Source organism: Salmo salar, chromosome ssa12, assembly GCF_905237065.1.
Source record: "Salmo salar chromosome ssa12, Ssal_v3.1, whole genome shotgun sequence".
In the NCBI taxonomy this organism is placed as follows: domain Eukaryota; kingdom Metazoa; phylum Chordata; class Actinopteri; order Salmoniformes; family Salmonidae; genus Salmo; species Salmo salar.
Window position 1 is genome coordinate 76,317,154 of NC_059453.1, and position 26,043 is coordinate 76,343,196.

At 41.1% G+C, this 26,043-nt stretch overlaps 1 protein-coding gene across 2 annotated transcripts in view; it reads left to right on the plus strand.

The window, feature by feature from the left end:
• Positions 1-693: 693 nt before the first annotated feature.
• Positions 694-26,043, plus strand: part of LOC106565835 (chemokine-like protein TAFA-1) — a 232,631-nt gene continuing 207,281 nt past the window's right edge. Inside the window, exons 1-2 of one of the 2 annotated variants that reach the window (XM_045691776.1) lie at positions 694-1,291; positions 10,094-10,240. In XM_045691776.1, the coding sequence (XP_045547732.1) occupies positions 10,117-10,240 (124 nt within the window). In that variant the 5' untranslated portion in view covers positions 694-1,291; positions 10,094-10,116. The remainder of the gene's footprint in view (positions 1,292-10,093; positions 10,241-26,043) is intronic. The other variant, XM_014133405.2, reaches the window with a different exon arrangement.

Sequence of the window (26,043 nt, forward strand, 5' to 3'; positions counted from 1 at the left end):
TGAAAAGCAAATGACGTCTATCCTACTGAGCCAGCAGATTCAGTTTGTCATTGAACATCGGGGGAATGCTCGGTTACCATGCCAGCTGTGGCAGATGTAACTTTGTTTGGGAGGTGTGAGATGACCAGAGGAGCTGGGTGCTAAACAAAGCCTCAACGCCACCATAAAAAGCAAGCCAGCCAAGCAGCCAGCGCTGGATAATGTGTTGATTACAGAGCTTGGATGAGGCGGACTCCTTTCTATTAAAAGCATCATGCTCTGAGCATATTTCAATCTCTTTTCAAACGCTGTAAGGCAATGAGTAAAAGAGGCACATTCACTCATACTCCACACCCTCTCAATCCCTATCAACAAACACAAAAACCAAAACACACACAAACACACATACACACACATAAATACACACAGAAAGTGGGGTGAATGGCCAAAGTCCGGTATCACCTCAGTAAGGCCAGAGTTCTGTCTGAGGGATAATTTTGAGAAAACATAACAGCACATTATTGTGGTAAACTGTGAGATATTTTCATGAGAAGAAGCCACAGAGCGTTATGTCTCATGGCATGGTGAAGTGGAGGGGCTTAATAGGCATGCTTCATTAGACGATAGTCCCGATGCAGAAGTGGGCAGTCTTGCTTTAAGACATGTGATGTGATCCAGCTCTCTCTCTCTCTTTCTCTCTCTGGCTGGGCTGTATTATAATAGACTCACACAGACACACACTACTTAGTGCTTTGAAAAGAGGGCTGAGCCTCACACACATAATCAGCACAGCTTCTCAATGGGGGGACGGAGCCAAGAGGAGACAGAACTGTCGTTCCGCTGGAGCTGATCTCCGTCCGTGTGTGAGAAGTGAGGAGGCAAATTAACGTTCTGTCGTCACGAGAGGGCTTTTACCTTCACAGGAGTAAGAAAAGTAGAAAAAGGAGTAGAAGAAAGAGAGAGAAAAGGAGGTCTGTGGTGATATAAAGGTGATATGAGCAGCCTTCCATTTTGTAAACACTGACTAGTTTGTAACAGCGTGTCATTCCTGTGAGCTGAGGTGGTTTCTGGTGACCGCACTCCCAGGATTTCAGACGGACAGAGAGAGTCGAGGGGGGCAAGCGGACGAGGCTGAAAAACAGAGCTTCTCCCCCTCTTATCCTGCAGCGTTGTTCTTCTTTACACCTGGAACTTTGTTGGGAATCCCTGGCCTCAGGCGATGGATGGATTTAAGACAGTGTTGTGAGTCTGTTGAACAGACGGTGATACTGACAGCAGGGCACCCTTTATTTTGACCAGACAGACCACTCAGGTAAGGCTGTGGGGTTATTCTCTGGGACTGTTGGTGCTTTGTGATTATATTCTGTTCCTTCTGCAAAATATACTATTATTTAAAAAATCTGATTATGGAACTGTTATAAAATAAGGCTATCTGTCATGTTTGTAAGAAGTGGAAGGGCTCCAGGAGTAACTGAATTTTGATGACAGGTATGAGCTGTGAGCGACAGACAGGTAGAGCATGTGACACGACCTGCATATCTCTGTTGGATTGAACAACTGTATGGTTTGATGAAGGAGAGTAGGCTATGGACATTGTAGATATATGTATGTTTTAGGACATCAGAAATATTTTGTGTTGACTGATATATTTGAAAGTTACAGGCAGTTAGTTCTAAGTAGGGCAGAGATGTCAGCCTCATCCTTTATTCGTTTTTTAAAGACAAGGCTGCAAAATTAAAATGTTCTAGCCCAGACCAAGTTGCTTTTCAGAGTCAATATTATTAATTCATTTTCATGTTAGGCTATATTACAAACACAGTTATTAGCCTATATTGAGAGGTGAAATTGTTACATGCAATCGAGATCAAGTCTATTCCATTTAAATGTGTTATTTTTTATACAGGCTAACCTAATCTAACCGTATCAAAAGAAGCCATTTACTTACTATATAAAATTGCCCCATTATACCTATGTTGTAGGGAAGGCTAAACATCTATATCCTGCCGAGATGGTGCGCAGGTGTGTCCGGGCAGGGGGCATGGTCTCGTGTTTAGTCTAAATTGGCAGGACATGGGATACTTGTAAAAAGACAAAGTAAATGCCGTCATTACCAATTACGAATTCCACAACCATCAGGAACATATCAATCAATGGTCTAATTAGACTGCAAAGCGGAGACTAAACGGCTCGTTAAACAGATGCGCAAATGGTCAATCCTGCATGAAGTACACATTCCTTGTTTATTCATTGAAAACCACGAAGGTAAGAATTCTAACGAGAAGTCATTTGTATACAAATATCCTGCTAGCCCTGATAATGTGATTTATTTTTCATGTGTCTGCTATTTACTCGTGAAAGTTGTCCGTTTACATTAAAATGCATAAGCATGCCTGTGTGGTGCGGTCTGAATATCTTTCTCCGCCACCTCTCCATCCCTATTCTCTCGCGCTGTCGATCAGGACCACATTTCTTCTTTGACATGAATGAGTTCCGACAGTCGGAGAGTTGCTCAGAGCTGAACCGAGAGGACAAAAGAGCAGTTTCTCACCATGCTGTTGTTCAGGCTAAAGACTACGTTTTTTTTTCCAGGAACTTGCTAGAAACACAGCGCGTTAAAAAGCATTCCCCAGGGAATTACAATATGCCGTTAATAAGACAAATTATAGGCTATGCTTAATTTCTGCGTGTTGAATATTCAGTAGGCTAGTCTCAATGTCATTTCAGGGTAGAGGGGAGAATGTCAACTTTTTCTCGAACCGACATGCACACACCGAGTTGCTATAGGCTAGCAGCCTATCATTTTAAAAAAAAATTGGGGGGGGGAATGCCAGCACATCTGAAGGCAACGGAATAACCTAAATACTGTATATGTGTAGCAGTGGCGACCTGTCATTCAGGTCAGCTAAATAATAAAATAATAATACAAAAAAATATATATATATATTTTACATTGTTTGCGATATGTCACATATCAGTTTGCAAACAATGTAAAATAATATATAACTGAGTTAATAAAGCCGAATACAAACACCACAAAATCTATGAGTAGAGCTCGGAAAGCCCCTTGGGGGCTGCCATGGAGTTACATTAGAGTGCCCATCCAAGAAGGCTCAAGGTCGTTGGCCACAGATAAAGCGGCATCAAATCACGTTATATCTACCGTAGCTTTGATTGGACTGATCATGTCAACATTATACTTTCAAAATCTTAGCTAGGAAGCTAGCAGTCATCGTCATGAATCAAGTCGACAATCTACGGACAAATCCTTTTCAATCCTTGTCATATGATGAGAAATGATGAAGAGAAATTATAAATAAAACGTATCAGTGCTCATCTGCCATTGGACATACACATTACACAACAAATTGGAAATTGCAAATTCGACATTGAGTGGTTTGGAAGGAATCAGTGGCTAACTGCAAGAATTGCAAAGCAATCACTAGCCAGCTATTCAGTGTAGTGGTGTGTGGTCCAAGTCTGGGTTGAAGGGTCTCTTTTCCAAGCTTATAAGATAAGCATTTAACATTGGCCATGCTGTCAATTCAGCATGACTTCTGCCGCGCGTTCAAAACAACTGGGCAAGTCAGTTAAGAACAAATTATTATTTACAATAACGGTCTAGGAACAGTGGGTTAACTGCCTTGTTCAGGGGCAGAACGACAGATTTTCTTTACCTTGTCAGCTCAGGGATTTGATCTTGCAACCTTTCGGTTACTGGCCCATCGCTTTAACCACTGATGACAAAGTTTGATGACAAAATTTGCCCACGAAGGACCACTGTGACACCTTCCTGTTCAAGTGAGCACAGCACAACAAGGTGAGTCCAAAAATGTATTGTATGCTGCTGCATAAATTATGTAATATGCCAGGGAGATATGTATACTGTAGCTAACAAAGTAATAATAAGTGTATGTTGAGTAGTAAGCTGTTAGCGGTGCATATGTAGCCTATAGCCTGTTTTAGAGAAATGTCATCATCGAACATTGTAAGAACTTTCATTGTCTGTTTATATGACCCCTTTATTTATCTTACGGCTCTGACTTGGTGTACAGGGAGAATACTGTAAGAATGGCCCATATTCTGAATTCTGCGCTGTACATTTCAAAAGTGCTGAACAAATAGTTATATTGACTACATCCGTCCTAGTTCGCTCATTAATGTTTTAATCGAATTATGGATTGCCTCTTATCCGCTCATCGTCCCCTTATGCCATAGTTTGTACATCTCAATTGTTAGTAGAAACCACATTTGTTTAAGCAAGTCAGCCATATCAGCTATGTTTTTTTTTTAAAGGCAGTAAATGAGGCTGAATGAACTATTGCAGTGCTCCGCTGATAGTCAGGTGTAGCAGTGGTAAGGATTCACTCCATGGTGCTGAAAATAAAATCTCTGCTGTTAGGACAGCTTTATGTAAACCCTAACAGTTTATGGGCACCGTTTCCCAGCGTTATAGTGCAATTAATGTATTGCTTAGTGTTGTGTTGTGTAGTGTCTTTGTTGGCATGCATCCCTCCCAAAATTGGAGAGATTGACATGCTTAAATCAACACTGATGTGTAGGCCTATGTGTGAATGATTCTCCACTTAAAATAGTTTTTGAAGCAATTGTTCTCACCATTTATAAATGTGAAACCCTTTTTCAGTAATAACTAAGAAGTAATTAGCATAATACAACCGGTATAAGGTGGTCTCAGTCTAGGTCTTTTGCCATTATCAAATTAATACTATAACACAAAACTTAAACCAAGAGGACAACTCACTGTTGGCAATCTGTGGCAAAGTATTCGGCCTAATGTGTTTCACGGCCCAGGAAGATGGCGGGAAGGCACTGGACACTTTCAGGTGAAGTCAGATGTTTTATTTTACAGCAATGTGATCAGTGTTCAGCATTTGACTTGAATAGGCTGCAAATGGATCCAGAAAAATGTAAAAAGCTAGGGTAAATGATCAAACACTCATTCACAGTGCATACTACTACATGCTGAAGGTCTGAAACAGACTGGAATAGCAGTTGGTAACCCACCCATTGGATTGGGTGATACCAGTTCAATCTAAAATACATCTCATTGTTACACTCATAATAAACGGTATGAGTTGTCTTAGTGGCGACTACCATCGAACAGCGTGAAGGGAACCCCTGCCCATTCACAGATTCTGTGTGTTACTGTGTGAGAGCGAAGTCTTGTGTCTGCAGTGATGCTCGTGGCAACATCATTTAGCTGAGTCTACCTTTAAGTGTACCATGTAAATAAACTAAGTACTAAAAGTTTCAAAAACCAAATGCTTGGTATAGGCTAGTCATAATTATTGACATGAAGATAACCAAACAAACAGAAGCAAGTGAATTAACCTGCACATATCTCTGAACATAATTTTTTAATGGTGACTTGTAGTTAGAACATTACTGTTATAATAATGTTATAATTCAACTGGTAAAACCAAAAGATAAGCATTGTATTATAGTCCCTTAACCTCTTGAGGATACTATCCCAATAACAGGATTGGTTGGACAACAACCAGTGAGAGAGCACGGAGCGATATTCAAAACAAAATAATCTCAAAATTAAAATTCAAGTATTATACGGCATTTTAAAGATACTCTAGTCGTTAATCCAATCACATTGTCCGATTTCAAAAAGGCTTTACGGTGAAAACAAAACATTAGATTATTTTAGCATAGCACCTCAGCAACAACAAAAAAAGAAGCCATTTTCCAAGCACGATAGCCATCACAAAACCAGATATACAGCTACAATTAAGCACTAACCTTTGACAATCTTCATCAGATGACACTCCTAGGACATCATGTTAGACAATACATGCATTTTCTGTTCGATCAAGTTTATATTTATATCCAAAAACCCAATTCTTACATTGGCGCGTGACGTTCAGAAAATGTTTTCTCCCCATAACTACCGGTGAATAGGCACATTTAATTTACAGAAGAACTCATAAATGTTGAAAAAATGTATAACAATTATTTAAAGAATTAGAGATAATCTACTCCTTTATGCAACCACTTTGTCAGATTTCAAAATAACGTTACGGAAAAAGCTCATTGTTCAATATTCTGAGTACAGAACTTAGCCTTCAATGCTAAGCTATACAGTTAGCCTACAACCACGGCGTCGACAAATCTCTAACAATATGTTCGAAATATTTACTTACCTTTGCTGATCTTCGGCGGACTGCACTCGGATGGGCACCCACTTCCACAAGAAATGTTCATTTGTTCTACAAAATCCATCATTTATGTCCAAATACGTCTGTTTTGTTGACCCATCCAGAACACTTTACAATGCCATGTGGCGTGGACGCAAGTAGTAACCTGTTTAAATTGGGTATGTTTTTCATCCGGCTGTGAAAATACTGCCCCCTAGCCCCTAGAGGTTAATAGAGAGAATGGAGACACGCTGATACACAACTTGGGTGCAGGACCTGTATTCATAGTAGGAATGCATTTCAAATAATAATGTACAAGATTATATGGACAGGAAGAACCTGATCCTAGATCGGCAGTCCTACGCTGAGATGGTTTATAAATATCGGCCCAGGTCGCTTTTACAAATGGGGACCTGAAAATTACTGGGAGAGATAATGACCACTGCAGTTTTGGCTGGATAGGAAGGGGTTGCTTTAGTGAATGCAGGACCATGAGCATGGGAGAATCTCAATTGGTTTAGCTCAACGATGATTCAAAGGGGGTGTGGCGGATTTAAAACAGTTCTGCACTAGCCGCTGAAAGGATACTAAAGAGTATCCTTGGAGAGACGAGGCTATTGAGGAGTGGACGACACTAACAAATTGACACTCTCCTCGACCACTCGACCGCTTATCGGTGTCCGGGTCATAGAGGAGAGGAGGATGGAGGAGAGGACGGACTTGTCCCATTTGAGAATTGAGAGGAGAGGATGTAGTAACACCTGGAGAGGAGGAGTTATTATCCCCAATGAGGGAGGGAGAGGTGTGGGTCCATATGTCAGCCTTCAGCAGCCATTAGGCTATCGTTAAATGAATGGCCAAGGTGTCTCATCATGCCTTTATGTGTACTGTTTTCATTTCACATTCAACTGTGTTGACACTACACTGTTCCAGCATCAGAGATGAAAATGGCTCTGAGCATATCCTAAAATTGAAACATACAGTACCATGCAAAATTTTGGACACACCTACTCATTCAAGGGTTTTTCTTTATTTTTACTATTATCTACATTGTACAAAATAGTGAAGACATCAAAACTATGAAATAACACAAGTGTTGAAGAAATCAAAATATATTTGAGATTTTTCAAAATAGCTACCCTTTGCCTTGATGACAGCTTTGCACGCTCTTGGCATTCTCTCAACCAGCTTCACTTGGAATGTTTTTCCAACAGTTTTGAAGGAGTTTCCACATATGCTGAGCACTTGTAGGCTGCTTTTCCTTCACTCTGGAGTCCAACTCATCCCAAACCATCTCAATTGGAATGAGGTCAGGTCATTGTGGAGGCCAGGTCATCTGATGCAGCACTCCATCACTCTCCTTCTTGGTCAAATAGCCCTTACACAGCCTGTAGGTGTGTTGGGTCATTGTCCTGTTGAAAAACAAACTATAGTCCCACTAAGCGCAAACCAGATGGGATGGTGTATCGCTGTAGAATGCTGGGGTAGCTATGCCGGTTAAGTGTGTCTTGAATTTTAAATAAATCACAGACAGTGTCACCTTCAAAGTACCCCCACACCTTCACACCTCCTCCTCCATGCTTCACGTGGGAACCACACATTCGGAGATCATCCTTTCACCTACTCTGCGTCTCATAAAAGACGGTGGTTGGAATGAAAAATCTCAAATTTGGACTCATCAGACCAAAGGACAGATTTCCACCAGTCTAATGTCCATTGCTCATGTTTCTTGGCCCAACCAAGTGTTCTCTTCTTATTGGTGTCCTTTAGTAGTTGTTTCTTTGCAGCGATTCAACCATGAAGGCCTGATTCACGCAGAGTCCTCTGAACAGTTGATGTTGAGATGTGTCTGTTACTTGAACTCTGTGAAGCAGGTAGCCTAGTGGGCAGCAGGTATGCTAGTGGTTAGAGTGTTGGATAGTAACCAAAAGGTTGCAAGATCAAATCCCTGAGCTGACAAGGTACAAATCTGTAGTTCTGCCCCTGAAAAAGGCAGTTCCTAGGCTGTCATTTAAAATAAGAATTGGTTCTTAACTGACTTGCCTAGTTAAATAAAGGTAAAATGTATGTGGGCTGCAATTTTTTAGGCTGGTAACTCTAATGAACTTATCCTCTGCTGCAGAAGTAACTCTGGGTCTTCCTTTCCTGTGACGGTCCTCATGAGAGCCAGTTTCATCATAGCACTTGATGGTTTTTGCATCAAGATACTTTCAAAGTTCTTGACATTTTCCGGATTGATTGACCTTCGTATCTTAACGTAATGATGGACTGTAGTTTTTCTTTGCTTAGTTGAGCTGTTCTTGCCATAACATAGCCCTATTTGGTAAAATACCAAGTCTATCTTCTGTATACCACCCCTACCTTGTCGCAACACAACTGATTGGCTCAAACACAGTAAGAAGGAAAGAAAATCCACAAATTAACTTTTATCAAGGTACAGCTGTTAACTGAAATGCATTCCAAGTCACTACCTCATGAAGCTGGTTGAGAGAATGCCAAGCGTGTGCAAAGCTGTCATCAAGGCAAAGGGGGGCTATTTTGAAGAATGTCAAATATAAAATATATTTTGATTTGTTTAACACTTTTGGTTACTACATGATTCCATACTGTATAGTTTTGATGTCTTCACTATTATTCTACAATGTAGAAAATAGTAAAAAATAAAGAAAAACCCTTGAATGAGTAGCTGTGTCCAAACTTTTGACTGGTACTGTATATATTTGGCCTTTATGTTTTGAGCTGATAGGCTACAGTGTGTACATGGTGTGAAGTAGCCTATATCAAATCAAACTATCATCATTAGCTTACTAATTTAATTAGCTAGTTATAGTTGTTGATACGAAGCTCCTGTTTAGCCCTAATCAGAACATGTTCTACCAACCTTTTCTTGCCGATACTTTCTTAATTCTCGATTCGGCAAGCACCAGTGTCTTCTAAACCTCCATGGTTTGTTGCAGGTGGAACATTGGAATTTAGATAATTAAAAAACAAAAGGTTTTCTCTATGAAGTAATCCAACAATGTATACGCCGCCATCTTAGTGTATGTTTATCTTCTCTCACTGATCAAGACAGGTGAGTGTCAAGCGATGTTTGATTTTTGAGTTGCGCACATGACGTGCAGTACTTTGGGAAGGACACCCGTTTACAGCTAAACAGAAGCATATGCACAAGCTTGGACACAAGCTCGGTTGATTTGTGATGTTTTTCCCGGTTGCACAGTTTTTGGGGAACTCGTCAAAAATGCCCATCGTGGGAGAGGTGACCATATTGCAGTAATGTCCTTCAAATGCTACACTGTGGCTTTAATGGTCCTGTTTTCTCGGTAGCTACCTCATACAATATATTTTATTAGTCATGTTACAATCATTTTCACTTCTCATGTATGATGATTTTTGACAAGCTTGACCAAGTCTCTTTCTCTTCAGATAGAGGTTTTTTGATTATCCTGATATAGTCCTTCCCCAATGTCGCTCATGTCATTTCATGTTTATACCTTTTTTTTCTATTTCTCCTCAAAGAGCCCTTTTTTCTGTCTTCACCTTTCCTAACATATGTAATTCAGTTAGTGTTTTTCATATCTCTGCCATCTCTTTGTAGGCCACCCATTTAAGCATGGGCAGCGCCATTGAGGACTTTCACCATTTTGAAGTAATCAAGTGGGTGGGACTTCCTATTGGTTAAATAAGAATCACATATTTCCATCCAGGTCACCAGGAGGGATCAGCCAATTAATTATACCTGTGAGCAAACATTCCATAACTGCATGTGGCAGTAAATTGCCAATCAGTTTGTTTATCAACTCATAGAATTAGTAGAAGAACTTCAAAATGGAGACGGCCTCAATGGCGCTGCCCATGCTCTCACAGACGCAATAATGGGACAGATACAATTTTGCGTCCTCTAACTATCTCTATGCTCTAACCCTCTCTCTCTCTCTGCCCTCTTCCTCTAGCCACCCTCCCACCCTGCCCTGCCATGTCCTTGTTCCTGGGCCTGTGGATTAGCCTGGGCTTCCTGCTGCTGTGCCAGGCCACGCTGTACGAGACCCTCCAGCAGCACCACGTGCCCCGGCCCGGACGCAACGCCATCCAGATCCTGGGTGAGTCCCGTTCTATGTTCTGTCTGCCCACATCACGCTGTGCCCACTACCCACCTAGTCCTCCCAGGGGAGCTCTCTGAGAAGTGTAAGAGTAAAATAATACTATGTCATCACTCTATCCCCAGTGGAAACAGTGAAGCAACAGTCTTCTGTCTTTTGTAATAGATTGGTTTGCAACCAATATGTTAGCTACTGTGAGAAGAAGAATAGTGCACTGTGGTTTCACAACTTTTTATATTTGTTTGTTTCTATAGATTCTGGCGTTGTATAATGGATTGTTTATGTTTCTTATGGTTCAGTCATGTATCCAGCTGTCAGAGGTGTCATGCCCATAGGGGGCACAGGGGCATGTGCCCCCTCAGTTTTGTCCTGTTTTATTTTTATAATTTGTTGTTGTTGTTTCTTTGTAATACCTCTAGCCACTGAACAATTGTTGGCTTTAGCTAACTTAGATGGGTTACCTATCTCCCAACCTCATAACTAGCTACTAAGAAGCCATTTCAGGCTATCAAGGAAGTTAGAGTAGCTAGCTTGTTTAAGTATCTTAGCTGGCATGCCTGCTGGCAAGGTTGGTAGACTACAAAAGCAATTACTTAATGTACCCAAAAAAGACTCCTTTCAATCTTTTACCCAGATTTTAGCAGAGATGCAGAGAAGCATATTTAGTTAAAGATAACCACCAGTCAGGAGGATACAGACAGCTCAAGAGGTATGCTTACATACGCAGAAAAATACATATATTTATGACATAGAATTAAGCATAATAATTAGGGGTCCAAAAAAGTTTTTTAAGGTATTTGAAACACAAAATCCGTCCAACAATTCGAACCAGCCACCCAGCAACCCAGCCATCCAGACTTATTTTGTGCCTCATTAGATGTTTGGGGTGCATTTTTGGGGTGCCTCTGCCAGCTGTATATAAAACTACACCATCTTCAAAGTTGGCTTTATTGACATTCTCCTACATTCTTTGCAGTAAATTGTTTTAGCTTAGAGTTGATTATAATGTTTAAGCTCAGCTGCAGCTGCTGTTTTGATCTGAGGTTGGAACTCCCCCTCTGCCCCAGACAGACAAAGAGCACTTTTTAACGGGAGAGGATTTTCAGTGTGAGGAAAGAGTGACTGCAGCATCCTGAATCTATCAGACTAGCTGGTTGATTGGTACGTAGGACAGGCTCTAGGCAAAACTCCCCATCAGTATGCTGTGAGTGCAGGCTGCTTTGATCACTGTGGCTTAAATGGAAATAACAATTATGTTTCTCTCTCGCTTTCCGGAAACATTCGGCAATTAAAGCCAGTTCCTTCTCCACTGTGGGGGCTAAAGGGGAGGGAGTCAGTGAGATGGGTCTGATTCTCCTCATTTATGTGGGAGTAGAGTAGTCGCGTTCTGTCACTCCCCAGCCATGTGTCTTTGGAAGCAGACTCCTTTAAGCTTTTAACAATGACTCGCTCCTGGAAGCTTCTGACGACAACACTATTCCAAACCCCTTTCACCAGGAAACCAAATCCCAATGCCTGTTAAACATTGATTCCATCTATCTGTGCTTGTCTCATTCTCCGAGCCGTGCTGCCCCATGGAGTGAAAAGACAGTGATTGAAGCAAAAGCAACAACAAAAAAGAGACATTGATTTCCCCGACTTGTGATGTCAAGACAAGATTGTTTATAGCCCAATGAGGTTTTTAAGCAGCAGTGAACTGGAGCAGTGGTGCAGGGCAGGTGGCTTGTTTTGGGGTTGGAACAGCTGACGTAGTGGGACTTGGTTGTGGGTGTGAGACAGGCTTCACACAAAGTGGTTTGAGCTCATTAATTGGAACAAGTGGGAACAGGATGAGCGACAGAATGAATTTTTTTAAACTTTGTTTCCAGGTTTTTTGTACAAGGATGTGCATGGCCTACAGTAAGTGTCTTCTGAATTATGTAGAGGTCCAAGTGAAAACAAAGAGAAAACCCTGCCCACGGCACATAGAGAAGTCAGCTAAGTTATTGGTGAGATAAATATCCTCCTGATCTAGTTTTGTGAAAGGGTTCTTGTCAGAGAAATCAGCTTGTACAAACACACACTCACATTTTCTTCTCAGCAAAGTCATTATGGCATGGCATTTTCATGGTCCCCTGGGGAACAAGGGGATGCATACACAAAATGAGTCTGAGAGCAGAAGTGTTCTGTCTGAGAGCAGGAGTGTTCTGTCTGAGAGCAGGAGTGTTCGGTCTGAGAGCAGAAGTGGTCTGTCTGAGAGCAGAAGTGTTCGGTCTGAGAGCAGAAGTGTTCGGTCTGAGAGCAGAAGTGTTCGGTCTGAGAGCAGAAGTGTTCGGTCTGAGAGCAGAAGTGTTCGGTCTGAGAGCAGAAGTGTTCGGTCTGAGAGCAGGACTGTTCTGTCTGAGAGCAGGACTGTTCTGTCTGAGAGCAGGACTGTTCGGTCTGAGAGCAGAAGTGTTCTGTCTGAGAGCAGAAGTGTTCTGTCTGAGAGCAGAAGTGTTCTGTCTGAGAGCAGAAGTGTTCTGTCTGAGAGCAGAAGTGTTCTGTCTGAGAGCAGAAGTGTTCGGTCTGAGAGCAGAAGTGTTCGGTCTGAGAGCAGGACTGTTCTGTCTGAGAACAGAAGTGTTCTGTCTGAGAGCAGAAGTGTTCTGTCTGAGAGCAGAAGTGTTCTGTCTGAGAGCAGAAGTGTTCTGTCTGAGAAAAGAAGTGTTCTGTCTGAGAGCAGAAGTGTTCGGTCTGAGAGCAGAAGTGTTCGGTCTGAGAGCAGAAGTGTTCGGTCTGAGAGCAGAAGTGTTCTGTCTGAGACCAGAAGTGTTCTGTCTGAGAGCAGGAATGTTCTGTACTGTGAAAGTGGATGAAGCTCTGTGTTTTGGCACATAAGAGCGCAGGATGCATTTATTGTTCAGTGTGCTATGCAATAGTAAATTGTTTTATAAGGGAGAAGATTGGTACGGTCAATCAGCAGCATGTACTCAATGAAATTCTGTCACTGGCTGATTGTCAAAATCTAGAATGATAGAAAGATTAAGTTCAACTTAGGCTATCTACAACTAACAGTCATCAAGTGCAACAAGTATTGATGAGGACATGTTAATATATACGTGTGATCACCATTGGATGTGATGACATTCACTATCATAGTAAAAAAACACTCCACATGTTCCCTTTATATGTTTTGCAACTGTACAATTTACTGTAGTGTCAAGGCCTCTTAAGTTCTCATCAATCTTACTCAACTGCAGAGTGGTGTTAACAGATGTAACCAGAACTGCTTTCTCAGAATTGAAATGCTATGATGAATATTTGAATTAGAATTGATTTAATAATTTGAGGATGCTCTCTGGTTTCAGCGACCAGATCATTTTATATAAATAGATATGCAGTGCGTGGAGACCAGAGTGAGATCTCAGATTGATACATGCTTTGGTTTTATGCTTAGCTGTTTTCTGTAATAAAATAGAATTGAATGGATAGTCATAATTAAAAAGAAAACATATGTCATAATGCCTTCATCTGTGATGTCTGGTAACATACAGGGTTTTGATACTGTGAACATTGTCAACATAACTAATAAAAAGGAACTTTACATGTTACGATTCAATGCATTTTACAACGGCTAAAACCATTGGCAGTCAATACACAAAAGAAACTTGAAGCAAGGCCAGAAAAACAACGAACGAACACAAACCTGTTTGTGAGTTGTGCTTCTGCCTTCGATGCAGTATCTCTGTTGACACAACTTAGGGCCTTGTACAAATCATTCTGAAAACCGGAATGATACCCATGAGTCTACCAAATATTCCAACTATTGGAATATTGCCTACCCAATTTCCATTATTTTCTAACAAAGGGTTTGCACACTATTGTTTGATTGACAAGCATGTGTTCTGTACCAGAAAAAAAGCCTTAAATAAAGGTATGTGTGGATCTCGATATGGAGCCTGGTTTTCAGACTGGCTACCACAGCTCCCTGGCTGAGTGAGTGAATGATACCGCAGCAGCAGCTCTCAGTACTCAGACGATGGTGTGAATATATCTCTGCACAGGGGAAGTGAAGGTCATGTTGAGCAAGGTACAAATGTAATCCTCAAGCCTGTTCAAGCATCTAACAATGTTTTAAAAAATCTGCTTATCCCCCTCTGCTACAGCGAGCTGACAGAATACCACTGCACAGTACATGCATACCAAAAATATACGAGGAGAGATAGGGCTTTTCAACCTCCATTTCTTTATTTATTAGAATATTTCAGTTAGAAATCTGCTGGTCACAGTTGAGGCTGGGATTGAGTAACGAGTCGCCTGACTGCTTCATCACCTGCTCAGGAAGCGGCGCCGTTGCCTTCCCATGAGCCCCTGCTTCGCGGCCTCCCCTACGTCCCCCGCGCTGGGAAAGATTGATTGTGCCCAGATTCTGGGCAGCCAATTTTGGTCTCTCAAGAAATAATCCACTACACTGACAGATGAGGCGAATGTGACATGACACACAAGCCCAGCTCAGCTCTTTCCTCACCTGCCAACTAACACTGTACTGCCAAGTCCAATCCTGGAGAAAGCAGCTTGCTGCTGTGGATGATTCTACTGGACACTATGCAGCCAGTTGAAGGGTCAAACTGTAACATTCAAAGAAATATGGATTGTCATTGTTTGGAGAAGTTACATTGAAATCAAACATTTCTTAATAGTCAGTTTTATGTTCAACTGCTACTGAATATGTATTTGTTTCCTTTCCAAATGGAAGTGCATTGTCATTGTGTGTCCTAGCAATGCCCATAGGGAGGATATTGAATGCAATGGCGATGCATTTGGTTTATGATTCTGACATAACTCTCTAAGGGCACTAGCTGATTCCCATTCCAATGTAAGCTACAATATTAACATACATCACTATTAGTCCTGAAGGAGCAGTCCTTAACTGTCATTTTGACAAAACAAAAACAGTGTTGTCTGACACAATAAAAAGTAAATTGTTTGTTGCAATGACGGTGCTAAACTGTTTCTCATAGTTGATGAAATCAGCAGAAGTGGTGACAGTAATGACAGGTTAGCCAGTTGTTTCCCCGATCTACATGAAGATGCAAGCAGCCACTTGGTGTGACTGTGAACTGATGATGTGATTAGGAATCACTTGAATCATCCTTGTAAGAAATACAGAAATACTGTATAGGAAGTAGGGTGCTGAGGACTTTGTTTTGGTGAAATCCATGCTGATTTTGGATGGTTTATAGCGTAAGGTGGATAGGTCATAATGTGCATACTGCAGCAAACAGTGCTGATATTGATATTGTACTGCACTCTTGAGGGAGCTTGCAAGGAAGCGTTTCTCTGCACTGTTTATACCTGCTGTAAACTGTGTACGTGAGCCCATACCATTTATAAAACGCTTATAATGATTTAATCAATTGAATGTAAATATCTCATAATGAATAACCTTTTGAAAGATGATTGGAAGACAAGCGCTTTAATGATGTTCATGTTCAGTGTGCCATTTGATATGCAATACTCCTTTAGTCTAGGAAAGCTCTTGAGGCGGACAAAAACATGTAATTACTACTATTATTCATCATGACACAGAAATAACCACACAGCTAAACACAGTTTAAAGTGAGCAATAGCAGAAAATGAAATGTCAACCAATAGTAGTCAAGTATGGGGAATCGTGTTGACGAATGGAGCCCCATGTTATGATGAGCAGATTGACCACAGATTGACCACCATTTAACTGTGTGGAGGCTTTTTTATATGATTCATGTATCCTGACATTCTGAAATCTTTGTTATGGTTTACTTTGACCTTTTCTGCTGTGACTGTGGGCTCTTTTCTGTAGGATGAGATGTCTGAGTGTAGGTGGGAGTGTTGGTGAACCTTAAGGCATCTATATTTCGCTAAATGAGAACTGGGTTGAATTCCGGAAACTTACATTTCAAGACTGAATCTATTTTTTCATTGCCATGCATATGTCTAGCTCAGAAGAGGGATGGTTTTCCTGGCTGAGTTTGAGAACATGCCAATTAGCTACACTATCAAACACATTACATACAAATATACCCTTGCAGTTTTAGAATCAATTTCCTTATTGCTGTGATTTACTGCATGCATTGTTCCATACAGTAAAACATGAAAGATACATACACTGTAATCTCATGATAGTTCTCAAACCATATTTAAGTACTGTCAACATGAATGTAATCCAAATTACTGGTTCGCTTATGCAACTTCGATTTACACGCTTTTCAAACTGCCAAAGGGCAAGCAGTTTTACAACTACCCACAGGAAAGTAACATCTCAGTATGGGTTTTTGTGTTTTTGTTTGACCATTAATTTGATACATTTCACACCCACTTTTAATTGCAAGGACTAATTAGTGTGAGAATGGATGGTGGAAACAGAATTCAATTAAATTCCGCTCACTGGAATGGATGGTGATTTAATCAGATTTCTTTTGTGCAAATTCGATAAAAAGGAAACGTTTGATCAGGTTGGCATACGCGCACACACACACACACACACACACACACACACAAGCCATCCCCACCTAGACAGTGGCCAGGACAGGGGTCTGGGATAGTGAAATGGCTTTCTAAATGAGGTGACAGAAAGCATGGTTCATCAATGCAATTCTCATGGCATAAGAAAAAGATACCTCCCATCCCCTAAAAACAAAAACTACTTCAGTGGCTCTGACATAATTACCTGATGATGAGAATCAAAAACTAAACGCACACAAATGTAATAAGAAACATCAATTTCAGAGCGAGCCGTCTACCAAGGCATTCTTTTTCCGGGCTCGAACACCCAAAGCCTTTAATCTGGCTCCACATTGGGTTGTAATTGCTATAAAAACTGCAGGCTTTAGTTGAGAGCTCATTGTTGAGGTCTCTCACTCTATCGCAGAGCATGTCCTTCGTGGTAATGAAAGCAACCTTTTTAAAACTGGGCAATAACTGCCTCATCATTCCTATACACAGCATCACTCTCTCTCACCCCTGCCTTCCCTCCCTCCCTCCCTCCCTCCCTCCCTTCCTCCCTCCCTCCCTCCCTCCTTCCCTTCCCTCCGTCCATCTCCTCGTCTTTATCTGCCCCTGAGACGATTCGTCATGGATCAGATGAGACCATTTGTCATGGATTAGTGCACTTAAATGTCTCTGTGATAGTGGAAGCAGTCACTGGAAAAGCTTAGGCATCCTATTACACTGCTTTTTATGGCCGGCGGGGGGAAGAGACTAGGGATGGAGGTTGAACTGGCATTTTATTTGAGCTTCATACCATTTCTGTTCTCATACGACAAAGAAGCGCTGATTCATCAGAAAGACAGTCCACTTGGAGGAGGAGGTCTGGTTGAAGTAGGACTAGATTGTAAAAGTGGAATGAAAATGTTGAACAATTCTTTCCTCTCTCTGTATGTTCACTCAGTGCCCAGTCAGAGCTGCGTATTACTCTATGTAATCTGTCTACTGATGACTTTGATACCTTCCTTGGCTTTCACCCCATCTTCTTCAATGATTCATTTGTTAGGAAACCTGAACGATTACTCTTGTTTGAGAATCCCTGACTCCAATAATGGAGGTACACATTGCGATAATATCTAGAAAGAGATTGTCACTCTTTCATAATCTTCCTAGGCCTATTCAACACATTTAATTCAGCTGTAGCAAGATTTCAAGATGATTAGTATTTACCTAGCAGAGTTTCCTATCACAGGCGTCTCACTGCTGGTACGTTGATGGGCCTTTTCCCCCTGAGTGAAAAGCAATAGTAGCGGATTAGATCCTGTGCTATCCTTATCTTCTATCTGAAGTCAGATAATTGTGTCAGACAGAGAACAGGTCCTGTTAATCACACAAGGTTTGTTCCTCTACTCCTGTCGTACAACAAACTCAAACTAATAGACCAACTCCCAGTTTAGAGGAAAGGGTTTGTCCTCTGCCCTATTTCAGCCTAACCTAGATTTAAACACCCTCATAACATTCACTGTGGTACTATCCAAGATAACAGTGGTTCTTTCAACTCCGGCGTTTAGATCGTTATAAAAAAAAATCTGTAAACATAAAAACAGTATAATGGTCAGTGTGAAGTGACAGCAAAATGTGCACCTTCCCTGCCTGCAACACCAGTATCTGATATAATCCCAGACCTTTTTGAAAAACACATACTGTAGCCTACCAAATGGAAGCCCATGCAGGGAACAAAATTGTTAATATATAGAACAATGCAAATACCAGTGTTTTTATGCAGCTAATCCACCACCCCCAGCCCTTTTTTTATCGTGTGGCTGAACTGAAATAGCTTGGTTATGTTAATGGGGTAAAGAGACACAGGCAGGTAATTGTAATGCAGCTACTTTGCACTATCATTTAGAACCACTGCAGAGGACGAATGTTACTCATTTGCTATTTCGTTTGCAGAGAACTCTGCACTCCAGCACCTAATTTGCTTAGTGACATTCAGAATTGATTGTCTTAAATGTGTAACAATTTGCCCCACAATCTGTTCACTTCAGTGTGAGTTTTGCATATCCTTTCAATGGGGTCACCTTCTTTTTTAACATTGTTTCATCTATGGGCTTTTATGTTTTTCTGTCGTGCGTAATGTGTGGTAGCCTATATCATAGGCTATATGTTGGATAACGGCACAATCATTTGAGCTTTTTTGGGCTTGAGCTCATAAAATGTATTTAATGTATGGCTCATCAGACTCAGGTAGCATCAGACTTGAACTTTCATGCCGATCAAAGCTCTAATCAAATAATATACTTTAGAATGACACTTCTGGTTCGGGCGGGAAATACTGAGTTACAGTGGAGAAAAGTGATTATGCTCTATATGGAACATTTGTAAAATACTGGGAGAAATATTCAGCCCTAGTCGGTAGCTTATTCTTCAGACGTTTGGGGTTGCTGGTGAAACATGACGAGCAGGCATAGTCAAAGTGACACTGGACTAGCACACCTGCCAGAGTCTTTATGGTGTCAATAGCTGGGTTTCCATCCAGTTGGGGACAGATTTTCATGGGAATATTCTAAAATCTGCATGAAAACAATATGCACATTTCAGGGTTTCCTTTACGAAAATGTTGTGCTGGACAACGTGACCGGGAAGATTTTAATTTACCTGACATTTGAGAAATTTACCTGACATCCATATGCTTTCAGATCTGGCTTGGAGCAGCCAGTGCCATCAATAAACAAGGGATATTGGCCAAATGAGCCACATTTACTTGTCCTTAAAAACAGCCTAAAACAAATGACAAAAACACTATTCCTTGTGTTTCGATGTGTAGCATATGCAAAACTTTGTAGCCATTTTTTATTGTTTTTAGGCTACTTTCCTACAAAAAAAATATTGTCCACCTCACGGTCCAACTGTTGGAGATTTGAGTGTGAAATGCATCAGGGCATCAGGGCATCAGGGCGTCAGGGCATCAGGGCATCAGGGCGTCAGGGCATCAGGGCATCAGGGCATCAGGGCATTGCATGCATAGGCTTATAAGCTTAGGAGTCCGCTGTATGATATTAATAAAACAAACATATATATAGCCTATATGAAGGAAGAAAAGCTTAGGCTTGTTCACCCACGACTGTGTGGCCAAACACGACTCCAACACCATCATTAAGTTTGCTGACGACACAACAGTGGAAGGCCTGATCACCGACAACGATGAGACAGCCTATAGGGAGGAGGTCAGAGACCTGGCAGTGTGGTGCCAGGACAACAACCTCTCCCTCAATGTGAGCAAGACAAAGCAGGCGGACCGAACAGGCCCGCATTAACATCTACGGGGCTGTAGTGGATCGGGTCGGGAGTTTCAAGTTCCTTGGTGTCCACATCACCAATGAACTATCATGGTCCAAGCACACCAAGACAGCTGTGAAGAGACAACAACACCTTTTCCCCCTTAGGAGACTGGAAAGATTTGGCATGGGTCCCCAGATCCTCAAAGTTATACAGCTGTACCATCAAGAGCATCCTGACCGGTTACATCACTGCCTGGTATGGAAACTGCTCTGCATCTGACCATAAGGCACTACAGAAGGTAGTGCATACAGCCCAGTACATCACTGGGGCCAAGCTTCCTGCCATCCAGGACCTATAAAATAGGCGGTGTCAGAGGAAAACCCATAAAATTGTCCGACTCCAGCCACCCAAGTCACAGACGGTTTTCTCTGCTACCGCACGGCAAGCGGTACCGGAGCGCCTAGTTTAGGACCAAAAGGCTCCTTAACAGCTTCTACCCCCAAGACATAAGACTGCTGAACAATTAATCAAATGGCCACCGGACTATTTACATTGACACCTCCTCCCTCCATTTGTTTTGTACACTGCTGCTACTCGCTGTTTATTATCTATGCATAGTGACTTCACCCCCACCTACATGTACAAATTACCTCAACTAACCTGTACCCCGCACATTTACTCGGTACCGGTATCCCCTGTATATAGCCTCATTATTGTTATGTTATTGTGTTACTTTTTATAATTTTTTATTTGATTTTATTTGGTAAATATTTTCTTAACTCTTCTTGAACTGCACTGTTGGTTAAGGGCTTGTAAGTAAGGTCTACACTTGTTGTATTCGGCTCATGTGACAAAGTTTGATTTGATTTGAGAGAGATAAAGAGAGAGAGAGAGAGATGCCGGCGACATGCTACGACACCGACATGCATTTCTTTATGTCAGATGGCTACTGCGTCTGCTATACACATATACTGTAGATGTACAGAAAGAGGCTAATTGGTTAATGTTTTGTGTAAAGATAAGCATTATATTATTCGATTATAGGAGGAACTCCAGTAGGTCTGAAACATTCTTCCTCACCTCAAGTTCAACTGTTCGGAGTCGGTTGGACCTGCATTGCACATTGCCTTCATATCAGAGGCTTGCAGTAGCTAAAGCTTAATTATAGCCACACCAAACCTTCATAAAAAGTTTCTAAACTTTATTAGGGTAATATAAAAACTCAAGCCATTGTTTATAGGGAAAATATGAGCTGTCAGTCATATTGAAGCATATACAGCATTTCGTACAGTAATTTGGAACTTAATTTGGCCAAAGAAAATTGCTCAACAGAAGGAAACACTTGTGAACTGATTTAAATCTTCACAAAAGGTTTGAACAGGCTATATTGCAGAAATGACCAACAAAGGCAAGTGCCTACCATACCCAACAAATGGTAGAAATAGGCTAATGTTATTTATTAATCTTAAACTAAATATGGAGCACACAAATAAAAAGACTCAACAGAAGTAAACAAAACACATTAAATAACTGATTTCGATTAATAAATAGGCTTACAATAATAAATACATTAAAGTTCCAAAATTGAATCCTACCTGAATAGGGAGTTGCACAGTAGCCTGCATTCTTCTAATTTTTGTTCACTGCAATATTAAAACTTATGTTAAATTTCCCTTGTGGGCTTTTCACTCTTTTCCTCTAACTTTTGTTTTACTTCAATGAAAAAGGCCTCCATCTTCACAATCAACAGTGGCCTAGGCCAAGACTCCTCTGTTGCTCTCTCTCCTCAGCAGCAGGTGCACTTGCGCGCGAGGCGTGGGAGAATGGTGCTGAAGCGTGAATTCTGGGTATAGGCTATGATAGACAGCCTCTCCTGGACAATTTGGCCTGCTACGATTTTATTTATCACGCTTTTCATTTTTTTATCTGCAAATGCAGGCAATTACCAGCATAGGGAAACCCAGGAGCATTTCCCCATCAGCGTTGTTTCCATCAAATTGACTTGTTGCAGATAAAAGTCTGTACGTAAAAACATAGTGCACATAAAAATACCTGTACCAGATAAAAAAATACAAGTAAAATTGGTTTCCATAGCATTTTGAACTCTAGGCATACACATTGTATACTGTAGGTGTAGCGAATGTACCCACTCTGGTATTGGCACGTGTGCTCTAGCCAACAACTTGCAGATACAGTGCAGGTATAGCCTACGTGATGAGATTATCATGGACAAAAGTGCAATATTCTTTTTTATTTGTTAATGGCAGCCAAGCATCAATAATCATGACACCACAATAAGACCCTCGATATGTATTGAAAGGAGCATCAACCTCATCACTGTGTACTTCCACCACCCTGTGAAGTTCATCATAACTTATTTCATCTGTAGACTAATAAACTGCAAGCTTTCCCATGATGTGGAGACATTTATCAGACATGTAGGCTACTTTACTCACATAAAAAGGATGGAAACCTGGTTATTGTCAAGCCTAGCTGGAATTATATTTTGAATGAACATGCACAAGCCTACAGGAGACTTTTGAAATATCCCAATCAGATTAAAACATTGTGCCTGGTTGTGTTAATGCCACATATAAAAGATAATACATTTAAAAAGTTCAATGATACATACTTTGGCTATATTGAAGTGTTAGAGGCTAGGTGTGCGAGGATTAGCCTCTCGGATTGGAGAAGAGGCAGAGTGTGTTAAGCTTTCCTGAATAACTGGGCTTGCCGGGAGCATATGTGACCCCATTATTACAGGACACATAATGATGATCTGCAACAGACAGCGCATCTCAGTATCAGAAGTAAAAATACAGCCAGACTGGCCTGCTACTGTTTCTTTCTAAACTGTCCAGAGTAGACCCACAATGGATCCAAATGGAATGAAACATTCAAATCACAGGACTTTTGTGCCTTTATTCAAATGAATATTTTCACTGCAGCCTAGAGTATAATTTTGTACCCACTTGAAAACAATAATGCAAGTTATTCATTGCATTTTGGTGTTGTAGGCTAGTCTAGGTAGGATAATTGTATTGTCCCTAAACAAAATCTCTTTGTCTTCGCTGTTCTTTATGCACAGTGATGCACCTGGCCTCTCTGCTGCCTATCAGCTATTCCTATTTGTTCTCGTCGATTCCTATAAAAAATGTATGCAGCTTTGAATTTTTTTTATGGGTGGTATGGTATGATTGCTACTTAGCCTATTGCAGATCTGGACAAACGATCCACCTACCATTATTGTCACTGTGAATGGTGTATAGAGGGCAGGAAATACTGTTTGACTGGTAGACTATACTGACCTCTGTGGTATAGTAAAGTTAGCAGATGGAAAAGCGTAGTGCACAAGGGAAGTACCAAAACACCTTGATATAGGGAAGGCGCATGTCACACCCTGACCATATAGAGCCTTTTTTATTCTCTATTTTGGTTAGGTTGGGGTGTGACTAGGGGGGGTGTTCCTATCTAGGTTGTCTAGTTCTATGTTGGCCTGGTATGGTTCCCAATCAGAGGCAGCTGTTTGTCGTTGTCTCTGATTGGGGATCATATTTAGGCAGCCATTTCCCCACTGGTTTTTGTGGGATCTTGTTTATGTGGAGTTGCCTGTGAGCACTCCATAGCTTCACGTGTTCGTTGCTCTTTATTGTTTTTTTGTGAGTTTCATTTAATAAAGATGTGGAACTCTACTCACGCTGCGCCTTGGTCTGAGTATGATTACAACGATGGTCGTGACAGCGCATGCAAGCAGATGAGGAAATGTGGCTAGGATGGAAGAAATTATGTAGTAAAACCTGCAAAAGACCTAATGTAACCAGGGGAAAATACACACTATCATCACCTGCACCCATTTAAAAAATGCACACAACCCTCCCCAAAGCAAAAAAAAAGAAGTTTGATAACCCTTCCCTATTTTGGATCAACCCTCCCCCAATAAATTGCGATCTGTCCCTAACTAGTGCTTTTTTAACAGCTCTGAGTGCAAGTTAGTTCACTGAAGTCCCGACCATACAAGTGGGAATAAATATAGATGCAACAACTGATATTATATCTCAGGTATCTTATCGCGTTAGGTCTGAATTGATCGTCCCTTGCTCATTGTTCATGTTGTACCACTGAAATATTTAGAGTTAACATCTGTAGCTCTGCCTTTAGAGGCCCAGTGTAGTCAAAATTCCGTTTTTCCTGTGTTTTGTATCATATTGTACAACAGCTGATGAAACTAACAATCTACACAGGACCTTCTAATCAGAAGGTTTGCATGGGCAGAAGTTTCGGCTTGCCTGGTGACATCACCAGTCGGTAAATTGGTTAATAGACCAAAAACAAAGAGTTCCAAACCTCTCTGGCAAAAACTGCTAGTTTTCAGTTATCCCCTCCCCTCCCAGACAGTCCTAGTAAAATTCTTGCTTGAGAAATAGGTATTTGCTAAAAAGCTATTTTTCACAATTTTAATGGAAAGCTACACTACATGGCCAAAATCTGTGGACACCCCTTCAAATTAGTGTATTCAGCTATTTCAGCCACACCCGTTGCTGACAGGTGTATAAAATCGAGCACACAGCCATGAAATCTCCATATACAAACATTGGCAGTAGAATGGCCCGTAATGAAGAGCTCAGTGACTTCATAGAATGCCACCTTCCCAACAAGTCATTTCGTCAAATTTCTGGCCTGCTAGAGCTACCCCCGGTCAAGTGCTGTTATTGTGAAGTGGAAACGTCTATGAGCAGCAAAGGCTCAGTCGTGAAGTGGTAGGCCACATAAGCTCACAGAATTGGACCGCCGAGTGCTGAAGCGCGTAGCGCGTAAAAATAGTCTGTCCTCGGTTTTAACACTACCGAGTTCCAAACTGCCTCTGGAAGCAATGTCAGTACAAGAACTGTTCGTCGGGAGCTTCATGAAGTGGGTTTCCACGGCCAAGCAGCCGCACACAAGCCTAAGATCACCATGCGCAATGCCAAGCGTCGGCTGGAGTGGTGTAAAGCTTACTGCCATTGGTCTCTGGAGAAGTTGTTCGACGAGCAGGTGTCCACATAGTATATTAGAGTAAGGTATTTAATTGTTTCCCAGAAATCATTTGATATTGATATAAAAATGTCTGCATTGGACCTTTAAAGTCCCTGTCTGGGTTCTCATCATCCTACCCTCCACAGTCAGGAAACAATACCTGCATGACACTGCATCTATATTTTAGAGTGAAATAACCTCTCTCACATGTATAGCTGTACTTTCTTAACTTGATCAGTTTCTCACAGCAGGAAAATAATCCTGCAACAACAGAACATGTGAGTTATAATGTGGATTATAATTCGTTTACATTTTTGTAGGTGTTGATACATTTTTCTTTAGGGCAAACCAAGTCTGAAATGTTTAAGTGGAAATTCCTGCTGTGATAATAACATTAATCATTCTAGGTTTTTTTGAACAGTGTAATTAGGCATATGGCATTGTAGACAGTTTTTTGAGCATGTTTATAATATGTTGCAAAGGTGACATTTTTTGTTAGTGATTCATTATAATATCTTTATTTTAGCAGTGAAGTGTAATAAACATGCATTACAGGGTTAAATATATGGATTTGATTTGCTTTTGAATAACACCTTTTTCACAAGGAGTGATTGAAAGTATGTGTAAATTGTCTACCAGGCTGACCTATCAGGGTGAGAATAGGTCTTGTGTGATGTGCATGGTACCTGGCCATATCTGTGGTAGTTTGCAGACAGAGGCAGTGTTACATTGTCTCATCACCACCTTATCGGCCAGGGAGACACTTGATAATGCAGTGAGAGATGTCGCGGAGAGGGAAAGCACCTGCTCTACACTATTCATCACATCTTCTCAACAATCATGACTGTATCTAAATGAATACAGGCCCGATTAGATACAGTAGCCAGATGACAGAGAAATGCTCCATACGACATTGACAACGGTCATCGAAATTGTTAAACGGTTTAAAAAACGATTAAAATAAATGCTAAATTTCATCAATGAATGAAAATACTCCCAACTTTTAGAACTTTTAAAAATCAATCAGGTATTGACTGAATTATAGCACATAAAACACTGTACTGGCACGGAGAAGTAAT